The 17,458-nt window shown below is 50.0% G+C and overlaps 1 protein-coding gene across 1 annotated transcript; it reads left to right on the top strand.

Moving 5' to 3' along the window:
- Positions 1-370: 370 nt before the first annotated feature.
- On the top strand, positions 371-15,705 carry Draxin (dorsal inhibitory axon guidance protein). Its single transcript, XM_059256275.1, has 7 exons — positions 371-802; positions 3,403-3,596; positions 3,855-3,857; positions 8,883-8,994; positions 9,335-9,424; positions 11,090-11,179; positions 15,047-15,705. The coding sequence occupies exons 1-7, from the start codon at positions 400-402 to the stop codon at positions 15,157-15,159; spliced, it is 1,005 nt and encodes a 334-aa protein (XP_059112258.1). The 5' UTR covers positions 371-399; the 3' UTR covers positions 15,160-15,705.
- Positions 15,706-17,458: the final 1,753 nt, after the last annotated feature.

Below are 17,458 nucleotides of genomic sequence, written 5' to 3'. Positions count from 1 at the left end.
CCTTTTGAGTGCTGGGATTAAAAATGTACTCCACCATGCCCAGCAATTTAATGAATTTTTAAATCCTCCCTCAAAAGGGAAGAAGCTGGGCATGGTGATTCATGCCAGTAATTCTAGCGCATAGAGGAGTCTCAGTTCAAGTGTATCCTGGGCTACATGTGACTCTGTCTCAAAAAGAAAACAAAACCTCAACAACAATCCAAAACACTGAAAAAGTTAAAAAAAAAAAAATGTCCAGGGAACAGCGCCTCCAACACCCCCATGAGAAAGCAGTTTGGATAATGGGGTGCAGATATGAAGCTTTGGGAGAGGCTGTGGGGAGGTGCTGTGTACTGCCCTCATATGTTGTTTTTCTTTTAGGGAGAGCCAATGGCAGAGTCCACTGTCGCCAAGGTCCCCATGCTGTTCCTGGTCCTTCTGCTATTCCCAGAGCTCCATGTAGCAGGCACCCTTGCGTCTGGATCCTCTGCCAGGAACCTGCCTGAATCCCATCCCCACCTCCCCAGCTCTTCACTGTGGGTGCCTCAGGCCAGCCATCATGGCCGACGGGGCCTGGGCAAGAAGGACAGGGGCCCAGGCATGCACAGCCGGGCCCAGGAGGGGACTGTGGTCACTGACAGTAGGCAGGCTTCCGGGATGACACTTGGTCAGCGCCCTGCCGGCCTTCTGCAGGACAAGGATCAACTTCTGGGGCTGGCATTGCCCTATCCCGAGAAGGAGCCCCGGTCTTCCGGGTGGGAGAGGATGAAGAAACGCGGCAGAGAACACAAGAGGCGCAGGGACCGGCTGCGGCTGCACCGAGGTAGCAGGAGACCTGGGAGCCCTTCAGTCTGGGAAAGCTCTAGGCCAATGCCAAGGGCAGGAAGTGGTCAGAGAGTCAGTGTTTTAACGTCCCGGAGAGACCATTCAGAGCCCCCAAAAGGGCAGAGGAGGGGATGCATCTTACTAAAGTCAGAGTGGTCGGCTAGGGAGAGGAAGCAGGGAGAGGCCGAGGGGGAGGGGCAGAGGTGGAGATCCTGGAACTCGCAATCCAAGTTCTGCCTCCTTAGGCGATCAGTCATCCTCCTAGGTCGGAAAGATTACCTTGCATCTGACCTAAATCTACCCGACTCTGAGCCTTGCCTGTATACAGATAGAAGAACTGGGAACCCTCCTCCGAGCACATCCTTTAATGAGCTCAGGAACAGAGTGGGAGCTAAAAGCTTGGACTCGGCAGCCAGATCTGTTGAGAGCAGTGTCTGACTCCACTACTCACTAGTTTGTGACCTTGGGAAAGTCACCTTCCTAAGCCTCGGTTTGTCCCTCTGCAAAGATACTGCCCAACCTTAGTGTAGGAGGAGATGACCTGATGCTCGGAGAGCTCAGGCTCAGGCGTCACCTGAGCAGTCGCTACTAAATCCATCCAGGGCTCCCTGGTTAGCATCCTCCAACCCTGCTCACCAGTGACCCCGTGTGGTGGTCAGCTGTCTGTCACGGTGACAAAATCTCCGGGAAACTCTGCACAAAGCGGGAAAGGCTGATTTGGAATTAAGGATTCAGAGCATTCAGCCTGTGGTTGCTTGGACCTGGTAGTGAGGCAGAGCATTGTGGAAGTAGCATAGAGCTGCTCATCTCATGGTGCTTGGTGGCCGGGAAGAAAAGGAGGAGGAAGAGAGAGAGAGACAGAGACAGAGAGAGGAGAGGGAAGGAGGGAGAGACAGCACAGGAATACCTGGATCCTCGTATCCCCTCCAGAGGCACTCCCAAAGATTCAAGTTCCTTCTACTAAGCCCCATCTCCCAGAGATCCCACTGCTTCCAAGTAGAGCCACAGGCTGGAGAATCAAGTTTTTCTTTTTTTAAGAGTAATTTTTATTATTTTAATTATAAGTATGTATGTGTGGATATGTGCGTGTGAGTACAGTGCCTTCGGAGGCCAGATCCACCTGACGTGGATGCTGGGAATGGAACTCAGGTCCTTTGCAAGAGCAGTGCATGCTTTTAAATTCTGAGTCATCCCTCCAGCCACAAGACCAAGCTCTGGGTCCTTGGGGGACAGCAAAGCTATATACTGCAGCATCTGGAGAGAGATGTCATCCTCCCATGTCTGCCTGTGTTCACCTTCCTTAACAAGTTCTCTGCCTCCATTCCCAGTGTCTGTGGTCACCCAGGCTGAACAGTCTCTGACAAACCTGAACATCTCCAACCAGCTGGCCCCACCCCCAAGCAGCTGGCCCCGCCCCCACAACCAGCTGGCCCCTTCCCTGGCCTCACCTGGCCCTGAGCCCTGCACAAGTCACCTGACTACTAAGTCTTTTCATGTGACAAGACTGCCTCTAGGGTCAAAGCAAGTGCCACAGATGGGCATCCGCATCCCCCTTCTGCAGATAGTGAGAGAGAGGGCACTTGCTTCCTTGCCAGGTCAGCTGAGACCCCCACATGGCAAGAACAAGCTTCATCATACGCCCTCCCATTCTCAGGGGTCTCCTGTGCCAATTTGGAAGCTGCTGATACCTGAGGACCAGCAGGACAGCATAGTACACATGGTGCCCCCAGTTTCCAAGAAGTTCCTTGACTTCGGTGAAGTGGCAGGGCCCTCCTGAGGGAGGGTGACATAATAGCAGTGGACAGATGAAGTCCATAGGCCAGGCCAGTTCATCATCACTGTGAAGCCTCAGGCTGACTGGGGTTCATTTCCGCAACGTGGGGTGACCCCAAGGGATCCAAATCAACTTATAGCTGTGTCTTACAAGGACAAGTGTAGATGATTCCGGCCCCCCATCTTTTGTCATGGACCCATTGTTTGAGACCCTGTGACCTCCCACAGTCACTCTTCTATACCTGAGTGTCTTCGAAGGTGGCCCCAGGAGTTAAACACATTGGCTTTGCACTCAGGACGGAGGTTCAAATCTATGCTCTGCTACACAGGAGCTGTGTGTCCTTGGTGAAACTGCCTAACCTCTCTGGCTTGGGTTTCTCCACTGTAGATGAACAGCAACTACTTCTCAGAGTTCCTGTAGTAGTTAGATGAAGTATTTATTGTGAAGTGGTGCTTGTGCGCGTGCGTGCGTGCGTGCGTGTGTGTGTGTGTGTGTGTGTGTGTGTGTGTGTGTAAGTAGTGGCTCTCCTGCCATGTTTCTCCCCAAGTCCCTCAGCCTCCATGAATCTCATCTCCTCCAGGAAGCCTTCTGTGGTTTTATGTCCCTGGCTGCCCCCAGGCATCCTGGATCCAGACTTATTAAAACGCAGCTTCTCGAGGAAAATCCTCTAACCAGCCCCTTCCCACAGTGACTGCTGTTTCCAGGTCTCTGGCAGGGTAGACAGCAAGGATGTTGAATAGACCATGATGCCCAGCAGCCCTGGGCTTACAGCAGATAAGACGGGCTGCCCTGTAGGTAGACACCCTGTGCTTGCCTCGTCTCAGGCCGAGCCGCCATCCGTGGCCCCAGCTCCCTAATGAAGAAGGCGGAACCCTCTGAGGACCAGCTGCTGGGGGCTGCCGCAGAAGAGTCTTCCACCAGCCTGGCCCCCACCATGCTCTTCCTAACCACAGCAGACGCAGCCGCGCCTACCACGGAAGAGTCCCGGATCCTGCCAGTTACCTCCCTGCGACCCCAGGTAAGGGCATGTAGCCTTGATAAACGTGCCTTTGAGACTCCTGCAAACCTCCTGTCAGGGTTCCCTAGAGGAACAGAACTGGTGGAATTAAGGCATATATCAAAAAGAACTTTCCTGGAGTGGCTTACAGGCTGTGGTCCCCCTGGTCCAACAGCTGTTGTCTCCCCATGGGAAGGCGAAGAATCAGGTTCACGAGGCCGGACATCTCAGCTGGTCTTCCCTATGTCATAATCCTGAAGAAGTAAGTTCTAATACCAGCAAGTGCCTCAGCAGCGGGACAGATGGACTTGCCACCAAAAGTGAGGACAAGCAGACAAAAAGCAAAAGCTTCCTTCCCCCATGTCCTTTCACTCAGGGTGCCACCAGAAGCTGTGGCCCAGATTTAAGGTGAGTCTTCTCACCTTGAACGATCCAATCAATAAAAATCCCTCGCAGGTGTGACTAGCTGCTTGGGTTTTAGTTGATTCGCCTCCTGATCTACTTAGGTAAACTGAGGCACAGAAGGAAGGTAGTAGTGGAAGCTGTTAAGCTCCCACCCCACTAGGTATTCTGTCTGCAGGAGGGTTGCCAACACCTAGAGGACATGGCCTTGGGGCTTGGGCTGGAAACAACCAGGAAACCAGTGCCACCTCAGCATGCTGGTCTCCACACACATAGAGGTGGGACTCCTGAGGAAGACCTTTAAAGTCTGGAAGAGTTTGGAAAGCAGCCATAGAGATTTAAAAACCCACGACCTAGAGTGACATGGGTCAGTGAGGTGGTTGACTTGTCTACTCCTCAACTCCGAAAAAGTGAATGGGAAGGGAACAGGGAAACTCACACTGACTGCTGGTGACTCTAGAAGGGGACAGGAGCTGACCAGGTCATTCTCTCCTGTGAAGGGGACAGGAGCTGACCAGATCATTCTCTCCTTGAAGGGGACAGGAGCTGACCAGGTCATTCTTTCCTGTGAAGGGGACAGGAGCTGACCAGGTCATTCTCTTCTATGGCTTAGAAAGTTTTTTTTGTTTTTTGTTTTCCAAAATAAAGCCATTCAATACCAGACGTGGTGGCTCAAGTCTACAAATCCCAACACGTGGGAGACAGAGGGAGTAGCCTCACCACAGGCATGAGGCCAGCCTGGGCTACAAAGTGAGACCCTGTCTCAAAGTGAAACAAAACACCCAAAATGAAATACCACCATTGAACTGGATCAATAATATATGCTCTATGTTAGTAATATAGAATAGAATACATAGCACAGTTGGTAGAATGCTTCCTCAGCGTGCATGAAACCCTAGGTTAGATTCTCGCACTGGAAAGAACGGGCATGGTGTTGCACGCCTGTGATCTCAGCATTCAGGAGCTGGAGGCTGGAGGATTGAAGCTTAAGGTTGTCCTTGGCTACATAGTGACTTTGGAGCCAGCCTGGGCTACTTGAGACCCTGTTTCAGAAAGAAAAGAAGGAAGAGGGAAATGGAGGGAGAGGAAGAAAAGAAAGTCACATCCTTCTGTTGCAGTCCACTGCCATGCTGTGCTGTTTTGTGAGTTCTTGTTAATCTTTTGCTGTACCTCATTTAAACTGATTTTTTATTCGTTTGTTTGTTTTTTGAGACAGAATTTCTCTGTGTAACATCCTTAGCTGTCCTGGAACTCATTCTGTAGACCAGGCTAGCCTCGAACTCATAGAGATTCGCCTGCCTCTGCCTCCCGAGTGCTGGGATTAAAGGCGTGCACCATCATCACCCAGCTTAAACCGATTTTTTAAAAATTTTTGTAGCTGGAGAATTTTTCTCCAGCTCCCGCCACCAAGTCCCGCCAGTCCCAGAGCCCACTTATAAAATAAACACACAAATTCTTACATTATTTAAACTGCTTGGCCATTAGCTCAGGCCTGTCATTGTCTAGCTCTTACTCTTATATTTAGCCCATTTCTATTAATCTTTACTTTGCCACATGGCTCATGGCTTACTGGTACCTTACATCTTCCTTGTCCTGATGGCGGATGGCAATGTCTCTCTCTCAGCCTTCCACTTCCCAGAATTCTTTTCCTTGTCCCGCCTATACTTCCTGCCTAGCCAATGGCCAATCAGTGATTTATTTACTGACCAATCAGCAACACACTTGACATACAGACCATCCCACAGCACTTCCCCTTTTCTTTTCTTAAAAAGGAAGGTTTTAACTTTAATATAGTAAAATTATATATAACAAAACAATTATCAAGCAAGAATTACAGTTACAATATTAAAGAAGAGATCCTATCTATCTTATATTTGTAAGTTTAAGGTTTTATATCTAACTTATCTTTTATTATAACTAAGGAAAATTGTAAGTATCTAGTCTTTAACCACATCAAAGACCTCAGAAGGATATACTACTACCTGAGAAATGGAGAAGGATATAAGCAACTTTTAGGAGTCTTGTAGGGTAGACAGAGACAGCTGAGCCTGGACAGTCATCCAAAGTTTTCTTGTAAAGTTGGGGCATCTGTCTTCAGCCCACAGGCCTAGAGTCTCTTATTTACTTTTCTCTGTGTCTTGTAGAATGTCTGGCAGTTTTCTCTGCAAAGCAGGAACCTGAAGGACCATTTTGTCAAGCAAAGTTCAGTGGTCACCTTTCTATGGGTCCTGCATGTCCAGTTGATCAAGCAGTCCAGGCAAGAACAGTTTCTTGCCCAAATGGCTATTTTTGTCAAGGTGAAGATAAACTCCATATGGAGTGTCTTCGATGCCCATCCTCCTCTCTGAAGTAAATCGGTGCTGTCAGGAGCAGACATGTCTCACTGTCCAGAAAGTCTAAATTTTTAAAACATTTTAAATGCCATATTCTGTAGGTCTTTGAAGTGTTTGAAGACTACCTATCTATCTGAAATATATCTATGTATACCTAGAAGACTTAACTAACATGGCTACAAATATTATCATAGATGACTAACTATTAATCTATTTTTTAATTATCCATTACAATTTTAAATGAGTTACATAAACATAATACCTCAAACAAGAATAGAAATATATATACAGTATAACAAAATTAAGTTTAAATTTGTATCAATAAACTAAAATCTGTAGCAATGTAAAACATTTTAAACAAGTTGTTACTCTTTAAAAGTAGGTTCATTAATCTACCCTTTCATCCTATCATATCTAAACTATCCCCTTTTTTTTTTTAGAAAGAGATTGTATTTATAATCAACCTGATTTAAATAAAAATATTGTTTTTTCTCTGTCCCACACCAGAGGGCTCTTCTGATTTGGGACACAAGAATCTCTTAACCATTTTTTTTTTTTTTTGAGCAATATGTCTGGGTTTAGAGGGGGAGTGAGCCAATTCCATCTCTAAAGCCAGCTTGGTATATTTGGGAATTTGGGCGTAGCTTCTCTTACTACTTCCTGCTGGAGGGGGGCGCTGTATCTTCTGGAGACAGAAAGAAAATTTTAGGATCATGGAGTAGTCCATGAGGCTGTATATCTGAGCCAGTTGACTTGAAACCATTCTGGATGTTGAATCATCTGGGCCATGGTGTCATTGGAGACCTTTCAGGGGGTCTTGGCTGGTCAAACCTGATGTATCTTAATCTGGAACAAATCCATAGTCTCTGGCTTTCTGTGGAAACAAGAGCAGAGACTCTTTTCCAAAGCAACATATCCTTATATCCAAATTTTGAAGTCAAGGTACCTTTAAAATATACATTTTGGCATAACTCAACAGCTTTTGTAATCAAATGTTTTTCTGTAGTTACGAATATCAAAGAGAACATAATCCAGATTCTCTGTGTGGTAGTCATCTTTACGTGGCTTATTTTTTATACTACCTTTACTGTCTCTTTAAAGACTTTATTTTTTAAAACTATGTATTTGTTTCTATAACTCTATATATCACTTTTTTTGTCTCTTTCAAGCCTACGTATCTTTTACATACATTGTAAACTATTACATCTGAATCTGTCTTATTGTGAATCTCTTGCCTTAAACTGCAGCAGCTGTGGCTGCTGGCTCCGCCCACCTCAGCTTCCCAACATGGCTACGTTTACCGCCAGCTCTGGGAGCTATCGTGGGTCTATGCTTTTATCCAAGCAGCGTGTAGCCCAGAAACTTCTTTTTTTTGTTTTGTACTAGCAAAGGCTAAATCCACCACATAGCTTAATGTGTTACTTGCAGAGGCCTCATTCCTACCATACTGCAGGTCGAGAGTGCACACTAGGAACCCGCCAGTAGCTCAAACCGGCAGCTGCCGCTTATTTGAGAGAGACAATTAGGAAGCTGTTTTTAGGTCCGTTTTAGAATCTTTTTTCTAAGTTTTTAGGTGGAAACTCTTGCCACCACGTTGGACGCCATTTGTAGCTGGAGAATTTTTCTCCAGCTCCCGCCACCAAGTCCCGCCAGTCCCAGAGCCCACTTATAAAATAAACAAATTTTAATTTGTATGTGTGGGGAAAATGGTATGTGCACATGAGTGGAGGTGTCTTTGGAGGCCAGAGGCAACAAGATCCCTTTGGAGCTGGAGTTACAGGCATGTGTAAAATACCTGATGTGGGTACTGGGAACTGAACTCAGGTCCTCTGCACTCTTAACCGCTGAGCCATCTCTCCAGCCTTGATTGTGCCTCATTTGTAAATTAGACTCATAAGAGGTGTTTGTGTGTGTGTGTGTGTGTGTGTGTGAAAACAGCTACATACAGGGGTAAGCTCTTCCAGGCATCACTGGCAGGTTGGACCACATCTCCTGAGCATCAGGAGATGGCAGTAGGTTGCCTTTGTCCTCTTTCTTTGTCTCATACTCCTGAGAGTCTGTGGAAAGCTGTGGCCATGAGCAGGTAGTTACAGTCTGTGCCTTGCTGAATCCTGGTGATCAGGTACGTGAGGACCCAGCCGTGATATCTGGTCCTCAGTAGTTTCCACAATATTGGTCAGGGTGGTGAGGGGGCCTGTGTTGTGAGTGGGCCTATGTTGTGAGGGGGCCTGTGTTGTGAGGGGGCCTGTGTTATGAGTGGATCAGCGGGTCAGGGTTGTGAGGGGGCCTGTGTTGTGAGTGGATCAGCGGGTCAGGGTTGTGAGGGGGCCTGTGTTGTGAGTGGATCAGCGGGTCAGGGTTGTGAGTGGGCCTGTGTTGTGAGTGAGATCAAGGCCTACATATGGTCTTCACAGGACCCTGAGAGGAAGGACAGAATGAGCAGTAGGTCCACTTCTAGTTCCCTCCTCGATGGGCTTAGAAATCCTGAACAAGCAGATCAGCCTCCCTTGTCTTTGCTTGACATCTTCACTTGGAAGGCTTCGGGTCTCCTCCCCTGCCTCATCTTCTGCAGGCACAGCCCAGGTCTGATGGGGACGTGATGCCCACACTGGACATGGCCTTATTTGACTGGACTGACTATGAAGACTTAAAGCCAGAGGTCTGGCCTTCTGCAAAGAAGAAAGGTAGGCCTACCTTGCCATCCCACCCCATGTTTGGAATCCTCTCTCCAGCACCTATTGAGGGAGGACATTTGCTGAGTCCAGGGGGTGACCCACAGGTGTCCAAAGGTGGGCTGGCGTGCATCAGTCTAAGCTGGACCTGACACTCACTGTGACAAACAGTACCCCACACTCTCTGCACAGGTCCCAGGTCTCTTACAGGGAGACAGGCTATGGGATCTGCTTTAGGGAAGAAAGTGAAGCGGGGAGAGGCAGAGGCTCTTGTCCAAGCCACACCGTGGGAGTGGCCACTGTGACACCCAAGTCTTGTGCTTAATCTGACCCCCAATTTCCTTGTCCCCAGAGAAACACTGGAGTCACTTTACCAGTGACGGTAACGAGACGTCGCCAGCTGAGGGAGAACCATGTGACCATCACCAGGATTGCCTGCCAGGTACCCTGGTACCCCAATATCCACACTTGAGGCACCAGGCTGGGAGGGAATGCCAGAAAGGCAGGCAAGACAGGGCTTCTAGCTTCTAGCAGGGGAGCAAGGCTGAGGGTCCTGACCCTTTATGCACAATAAATAGCAACTACAGTAACCACCAATTTCCTGAGAGTCACTGTCATATTCGAACTCAAAGAATGACTTAGAGAGAGTAGGAAAGAAGTGGGGTAAAGTGGGGGCGTGAAGACTGACTGACTCAGTTTAAAAATAAAGCAAGGCTATTAAGCCCCAGAGAGGCCAAGGGCTTTTTCGAAGGTCACACAGCCTGAGCCAACTTGGTGCCTAAGCTTCTTACCTGCAACGCACCCCCCCTGCCCTGAGTCAGCCGGTCTGCTCCTGACCTCATCCTCTCAACACCCACAGGGGTTAATTTATTCCATCATGGCACCACCTGGCTTCCTGGGGATGGTCCCAATGGCACCCTCTCCTGTTCAACAGCCCTACCCATCACAGCAGGATGGGTACAGGGGTCGGCTGTTTGACTGGAGTCTGAACTGCTGGCCCTGTGGGGTCAGGTGGACCTCCCCAGAGCAGACTCGGAGGTGGATTAGAAGCTGTGGTGGAGTAACACCTGTCATCACAGCGCTTGGGAAGTGCAGGCAGGAGGATCAGGAGTTCAAGGTCATCCTGGGGTACACAGGGAGTTGCAGGCCAGACCTTGTCCTGGGGGATGTTTATCTGGCGTGTTGGTGGTAACACTTATTAAAAGCAAGAGAGGAAACAAGTTGACAGAGAGACCTCAGGCCTGATGTCATGCTGGCCCAAAAGGAGCCGGAGAAAAGCCTTGCCTGCTGGGAAGTCCCATGCTGGGCAGAAGTGGTGGCCCTGGTCTTGGCCGCGCAGGAGCTGCTGGTCTTTGGAGCTGCTGAGGGAAGGAGTGGTTGGGACATGGGACAAGGTGGCCCCTGAAACCGTTCACAGCAGATCAGTGACTGAGGGCCCTTTTTGCTACCAAATAATGAGTGCTTTGGGAGGTGGGGCCAGGGAAGACTCAAGTGGCCATCGCCACTGCACCACATCAGCAGGATATTCTGCAAAATGGTAGCCATTTTGGAATTGTAGAAGCAAGATGTCAGCCCAGACAGGCTGTCTCTTCCTACATCACTTCTACACTCTGAGTGTGAAGAAAAGACTGGAGTCAGGGCCAACAGGACGGTACTTGGAGGCCAGCTCTGCAATGGGCAAAGAGCTGCCTCAGGCCTGCCTAGGATATCCCTGCAGCCCCCCAAGGCTTCAGTTTCCCCATCTGTCCAAGAGGACGTTGGCGTCCATGATCCCTAAGGCCCCTCCCAGCTCTCAGCTGGCTCTACCTCTGGCACCCCTCGCTATTACAACCCCATCCCTGGGAGGTGAACCCCACACCACCTTTGACCCTCCCATGATCAATCAAGTGGCCCATCTGGGGAGGCTTGGGTCTGTGCCACCTGCCCCCGGGGATTTCATCCACGACATCCCGCAGAAGTTCCAGCCTGGAGCCTTGCACACCAGATGGCCTCCCAGGGCCTGGCTTGCCACACAGATGATGGATCTCCTGTCCAGTGGGACTCCGTGCAGGGCGGTGGGGAGGATCCGCTCAGCTTGGCTGACCACGTGTGTTTGCTATGTTGCCAGGAACTTGCTGCGACCTCCGGGAACATCTCTGTACGCCCCACAACCGCGGCCTCAACAACAAATGTTTTGATGACTGCATGTGCATGGAAGGTCAGTCTGGACTCTGGGAGTGAGAGAGCCCCCTCCCCACCATGCTCCCAGAACCGTGAAGCCTTTGTTGTCCAACCAGCTCTGCAATGAGTGGGGCATGAGGTTTCCTGGCAGAGGGTGGATGTGATGGAGGGGCCTGGGGAAAGGGAGTGGGTAGGAGAACCCCCTGGGAGCTGAAGGAACAGCTTTGCTGGGGCCTTCCAATCTGTCAGCTCGATGCGTCTCCATTCCTGGCATCGTTTCTCAGATTTGTGTTTCTCACCCCTTGAAATACAAGCTGGTGTGATCTCTCAGGATCAGGAGGGGGAGCAGAGAGGAGACAGGAACATATCTCTTTAAATAAGAGCCAACCTGAGAAGACTGGCGTGTTCTCAGCAGAATTCTAGATCGGAGGCTTTCCAAGTGAGACAGTGGGGGACAGAGAACTGGGTGGGATTGTCAGCAGTCACAGGGAAGGGTTCACTGGACTACTGGTTTAACTGCCCTGAGCGCCCGCCTCGAACGGAAGGGTGTGTGTGCCCCGTGCACACAGGTACCCCGTGCACACAGGTGCCCACTGGTGCCTGTCCCATGCTGAGTCCTTTCCTGCCTGGAATCTTCAGTCATCCCTAGAAGGGAGGTTTTATGATTCCCACTTCAAAAGTGGGGTGAGGTGACTTATTCAAACACATATTTAAGAGGGGGGGGGGTGTGGAAGAACACCTTGTTAGTAGAGTGTTTGTCTCAGCAAGAACAACGGTGACGAAAAGTCCTGAGGCAGAGCTATGCTGAGTCGCATAGACAGGCCTCAAACGCACGATCCTCCTGCCTCAGCCTCTCAGGCAGCTGGAATTAAAGGTCTGCGGCATCGCGGATGACTCTCTCCTTCCTTCTCCTTCTTCTTTGTTTTTTGGGTTTATTTTATTTTATCACAGGAGAAAAGGGGAGGAGTGAGGAAGAGAGAGGGAAGGAGAGGAGAGGAGGGGAGAGGGAAAAGGGAAGGAAATGAAAAAGAAGGGAAAAAACTGCCTGTGGTGGTATATACTTGTAATCCCAGCACTCGAGAGGCTGAGGCCGGAGGATCATGCGTTTGAGGCCTGCCTATGCGACTCAGCATAGCTCTGCCTCAGAACTTTTTTTTTTTTTTCTTTAGACAAAGTCTCACTGTGTAGCCCTGGCCATCCTGGAACTTACTATGTAGACCAGGCTGGCCTTGAACTCACAGAGGTCCACCTGTCTTTGCTTCCTGAGTGCTGGGATTAAAGGCGTGAGGCACCATGCTCAACTACCTGGGAACTGCTCTAAAAAGGACTTGTTAGGTGTGGGAGTGCATGATTTTAGTCCTTGCACTGAGGAGGCGGGGTAGGTGGATCTCTGTGAGTTCAAGGCCAGCCTGGTCTAAATTGTAAGACCCAATCTCTAAATAAACACATAAATCTTTGAAGTCATAGCTAGGTGGTAGAGCACTTGCCGGGCCTTGAGTTCAGTCCCCTACCCATATGGTCAGGGATGGTCTGAAGAGATGGCTAAGTGGTTAAGAGCACAGTCCTCATCTGCTCTTGCAGAGGACCCAGGTTCAGTTCCCTGAACCCAAGCTCAGGACCATCCATAACTCCAGTTCCAAGGGATCCAATTTCCTCTTCTAACCTTCACAAATATGCACATGGTACATATACATACAAGCAGACCAAACATTCAGACTCAAGATAAATTTTACTTTTTTGTTTGTTTGTTTGTTTGTTTGTTTTGTTTTGTTTTTCAAGACAGGGTTTCTCTGTGTAGTTTTGGTGCCTGTCCTGGATCTCGCTCTGTAGACCAGGCTGGCCTTAAACTCACAGAAATCCACCTGGCTCTGCCTTCCAAAATTAAAGGCGGGTGCCACCACTGCCCGGCTCAAGATAAATTTTAAAGAAAAAATTTCAAAGAGAAATATGGAGGAAAAATAATTCTACTTCTGTCTTCTGAGAATCTTCAGACCCACACTACAGTAGGCATAGTATCATGAGCCCCCTGGTTCCCATCCCAGAGATTCAATAAAGACCAACATGTGGCCATCCTGAGTGGGGCTGTCACCTCCACACACTTCCCTTGTTTCAATATGATCTTTATGCATTTATTCAGTATTTATTTCAGCAAACACCCCTGAGAGATAAGCGCCCTTTTAAAAACAAGGTGTCTACATTGCCGAGACAAGCAATATTCAGCCTGCATTCCGGGCTCTCAGGGCGGATTCCTCCCTTAGCTACTGTGTGAACCCAAGCCACACTCCAAGTCTAGCTCACAGTAATAACAGAGCCTGCACCTTCTCCACTTCTGTGTTACATTCCAGTGAAATGAGAGGTCGAGAAACAAAGCCATCGATAAGCTGCGTCTGGAGCCAGGCGCCCGGCTCACGCCTGTGATCAACACTCCAGAGGTAGAGATAGGAGACTCACGGGTTCAAAGTCATCCTCAGCCACATAAGGAGTTCTATCCAGGGCAGCCTGGGCTAGAGAGGGTATTGTATCCATCCCAACCACCCTACACACTCACCCACCCACCCACCCACCCAAAAAAAAGAAAAGAAAAATGGGGAAGAAAAAGTTCCCGGAAAGTCATAACGGCTGTAGAGAAAGCCTGAAAGGTTGGTAGGTATTCTCACAGGATGTTATAGAGAGTCCTTGGGAAGAGAGGAAAGAGTGGGAGATGGAGGGTGAAAGTGAGCCCAGGGCTCTGGTAGGAGGCAGAAGGAAAGGGACCTTGGGCACGAGCAGCCTGACTTGGCGTATAGTGACCTGGAGAAGGTTATCAAGGAGATGACAGAAGCTTCGAGAAGAACCACACTGACTTTGTTGCTCTCATTTGGATTTTGTTTTATTAGCAATTGGAAATCCACACTGAAGCAGAGTCACGTTCTCTAGCCTCTGTATTTAAAAGATCTTTCTGGGGCTGAGGATGAGACTCAGCTTAGCTTGCCTAGCCTGGGTTCTATTACCAGTGTGAGTTGGGTGCAGTGGTCCATGAATACAGTCTAAGCACTTGGGAGGCAGAAGCAGGCGATTGGGAGTTCAAAGTCATCCCCAGTTGGTCTGGGATGCATGAGATCCTGTGTTCCCCTGCCAAAAACTTCAGGACTGGGGGCAGTTGAGGACAGGGAGCAGGCTGGAAGGCTAAGGAGGGTAGAGACCGACCAGGGTTGTTAGGACGTGCTGTAAGATGCTGTTGCCTGTGTTCAGAGCATATGCCACTTCACAGAGGAGCAGACAGGGCAAGCCTTTGAGTCCTGGGCTCACAGTCCTTGGACTGTGATCCAGCCCTAGCCTGGTAAGGGCGCTGTGGGGGGCTCTGAGGAGTCAAACCTCCTCCCGAGGGCCTCAGATGGCAAGGTGCTCACTCACCCTGCTTTCTAGGAATCCCTAAGGTGCCGACATTCAGAGCCTAATTGTGTCCTCTTATACTGTAGCCTTGGCTGGCCTCAAACTCACAGAGATCCCCCTGCCTCTGCCTCCTAAATGCTGGGATTAAAGCGTGGGCTACCATGCTCAATTTTTTTTTCCTAAATAGGAGATGAGATCGTGTGTAGTTCAGTGATAGAATGTGTGCTTAATATTCAAAGCCCCAGATTCAACATGTAGGTTTTGCTTTGGTTTTTTGGTTTGCTTGTTTGTTTTGTTTTTATTTTGCTTTGAGTCTGCTATGCAGCCCTGGCAGACTAAGCCCAAACGTGCTGCCTCAGTCTCCTGAGTGTTGGGGTTACAGGCCCGTGCGACCAACCCAGTTTCTTAAAACTCTTTTCAAACACGGTGGTGTGGAGGGGCTGTAGGATGAGAAGCCTGTGCCGGCTGGAGAGGAAGGAAAGGGAGGGGACAGTCACCAGCAGGCATGACATCCTTGCCTCCTTCTACTCAGGGTTGCGTTGCTATGCCAAATTCCACCGGAACCGCAGGGTCACTCGGAGGAAGGGGCGCTGCGTGGAACCTGAGACAGCGGACGGGGACCAGGGATCCTTCATCAACATCTAGCGCCCGAGTGGTGCCTCCCCACCGGCCGGCCGGGGGTCTGAGCCCGGGAGGGCTGGACAAACAAGACCGTGTTAGTAACTAGCTCCGCTTGGGGCTGAGTCGGGGAACCAAAGGCTGAGGCTGCGGATGCAGGCCCAGTACACTCACCCCCAAGCTGGAGGACAGCTTGGCTGAGAGCAGCTGTGCCTGCCACCCCCGGTCAGACCCACGCTGCTCACGGATCCTGCGCTCTGCTCTACGTGATAGCCGTGTTGAGCGCGCCCTCTTCTGCTCGACACCAGCATTGCAGCAGCTTCAATTTGGAAAATCAAGAGGTTTTGCCGATTGGAAAGGGTTGGAAAGAGAGGACAAGACGGGAGTGGCTGTGGAACGCTATGTCCCAGGCAAACGCCAAGCACCGCGTTCATTTTTACTGAATTTCCACAGAGACCGTGGCAAGAGGCCACTGAAGCACTGAACTGCAAGACTTGTGCAAGGTCCCACCTCATCCATGATCCTCCATGTTTGGCCGCAGATACACCATGACTGTCTTCCGCCTTTCCCAACAGAGGCTTATCATTTTTTTTTTTTTTGAAAGACAGAGTCTCACTCTTTGGCCAAACTGGCCTTTGGAAACTCAGACAATCCTCCTGCCTCAGTCTTCCAAATGCTGGGATTACCAGGCGTGAGTCAGCATGTTCGGCAGGTGTATTATTTTTAAAAACAAAGCATAAGGGGGTGGGGTGTGGCTGAGTTTGTAACGTGCTCACCTCAGACGCATGAACCCTGGGTTTCCACCCCCAAGCACGGCGTCAAAGGCGGGAATAGGCAGGAGGATGAGAAGTTAAAGGTCATCCTTAGGCTACGTAACAATGTGAGACCAGACTACAGGAGACTGTATCTCAAGCAAAACAAAATAAGCCATTTGCCTCGCCTACACAGGGCCCTGGGTTTGATCCCCATTCATTCTCCTCCATTCCCACTTCTTTTCCCTATCCCCCTACCCACGGGGGCTGCTTTCCCGTGAAGAGCGATCCCCGTGGATGGGTCCTTCCATGTGTCGGGAGCTAATCACAGTCATGAAGTGACTGAGGGAAACTAACTTTCCTGTTGTGCCCATGGCCCTGGTCATCCAGCCCTGGGACACTGGGTCACTCCTTCCTAAATTGTCCTCAGAGCTTCTACCTTGCTGGAAAGACACGCATACTTGTCACCATATGTTCACAGTGTTTGGTGGTTCCCAACCTTCCCGAGTCCATCTCTGAACCCACCTCTTCTCTCCAGCAGCAATGCCCCTTGGAAAGTGGGGCCACCTCGGAGACTGGTGCAGTTTTCATGCTCACAGGCTAGAACCACGATGATAACCTCACCATTATCATCACCACCCGGAATATGTGTCCCAGGAGATCTGGTTCCGGGAGCCACCTCAGGAGAACCCTTTAGATTCCTGTACCTGACATCTCCCCCCGGTCAACTTTGGCAAAGGAAAAAAGCCTTCACTGCGCCAGCCCTCCCCAGGCTGGACCACATCCATGGGATGCCAGGGCTGTTGACGGCTTTGGGGTAACCAGTCTGGTCCAGGGGTCAGGCACCAAGGAAAACAGGCAGATCTAGAAGAAATCAAATACGCTTGTTCTTGTTTCCCAAGTTGGGTCTGATAGGCCTGGGAATGGGGGGCAGGGCCAAGATCCCGGAGGATCAAAGTGGCAGTGGGAAAGCAAGTCCTAATACAGATTGATTTTCCTTTTTGCAGTGCCAGGGCATTGCACGTTCCAGGCAAGTGCCGTGCTACTGAACTACATGCTAACTGGTCTGCTCTTCAAAGTCTCCAAGGCTCCCCAGGGGGCTGCCATGGCAGCCAGGGCTGAGAGCGTTGGTGCCCAGCCCTCCCACCTGCTGCAGCGGCACACCGGCACACCGGCACACCGGCACACCGGCACACCGGCACACCCACACCGGCACACCGGCACACCGGCACACCGCTGTAAACAGCCTCTTCCTCCTCTCACACTTTGCTGACCTTGGGGAAGTGGCTTTACGGTCCCTGTGCCTTGACTTTTTTCACCTGTGAAATGAAAATGCCTGATTCTTAAAACAGTGCCTGGCCCCTAACACACACACACACACACACACACACACACATACACACACATACACACACACACATTCACACACACACACACATTCACACACACACACACACACACACACACACACACACACACACACACCTAGAGTACCAGCTAACAAACTTCAGCAGGCCTTCTCTTCCACAGTGATTCATCACATACCCAATGATGCTTTTTTTTTTTAATGGTGT

Source organism: Peromyscus eremicus, chromosome 2, assembly GCF_949786415.1.
Source record: "Peromyscus eremicus chromosome 2, PerEre_H2_v1, whole genome shotgun sequence".
Taxonomy (NCBI): domain Eukaryota; kingdom Metazoa; phylum Chordata; class Mammalia; order Rodentia; family Cricetidae; genus Peromyscus; species Peromyscus eremicus.
This window is presented reverse-complemented; position numbering and strand designations above follow the sequence as displayed.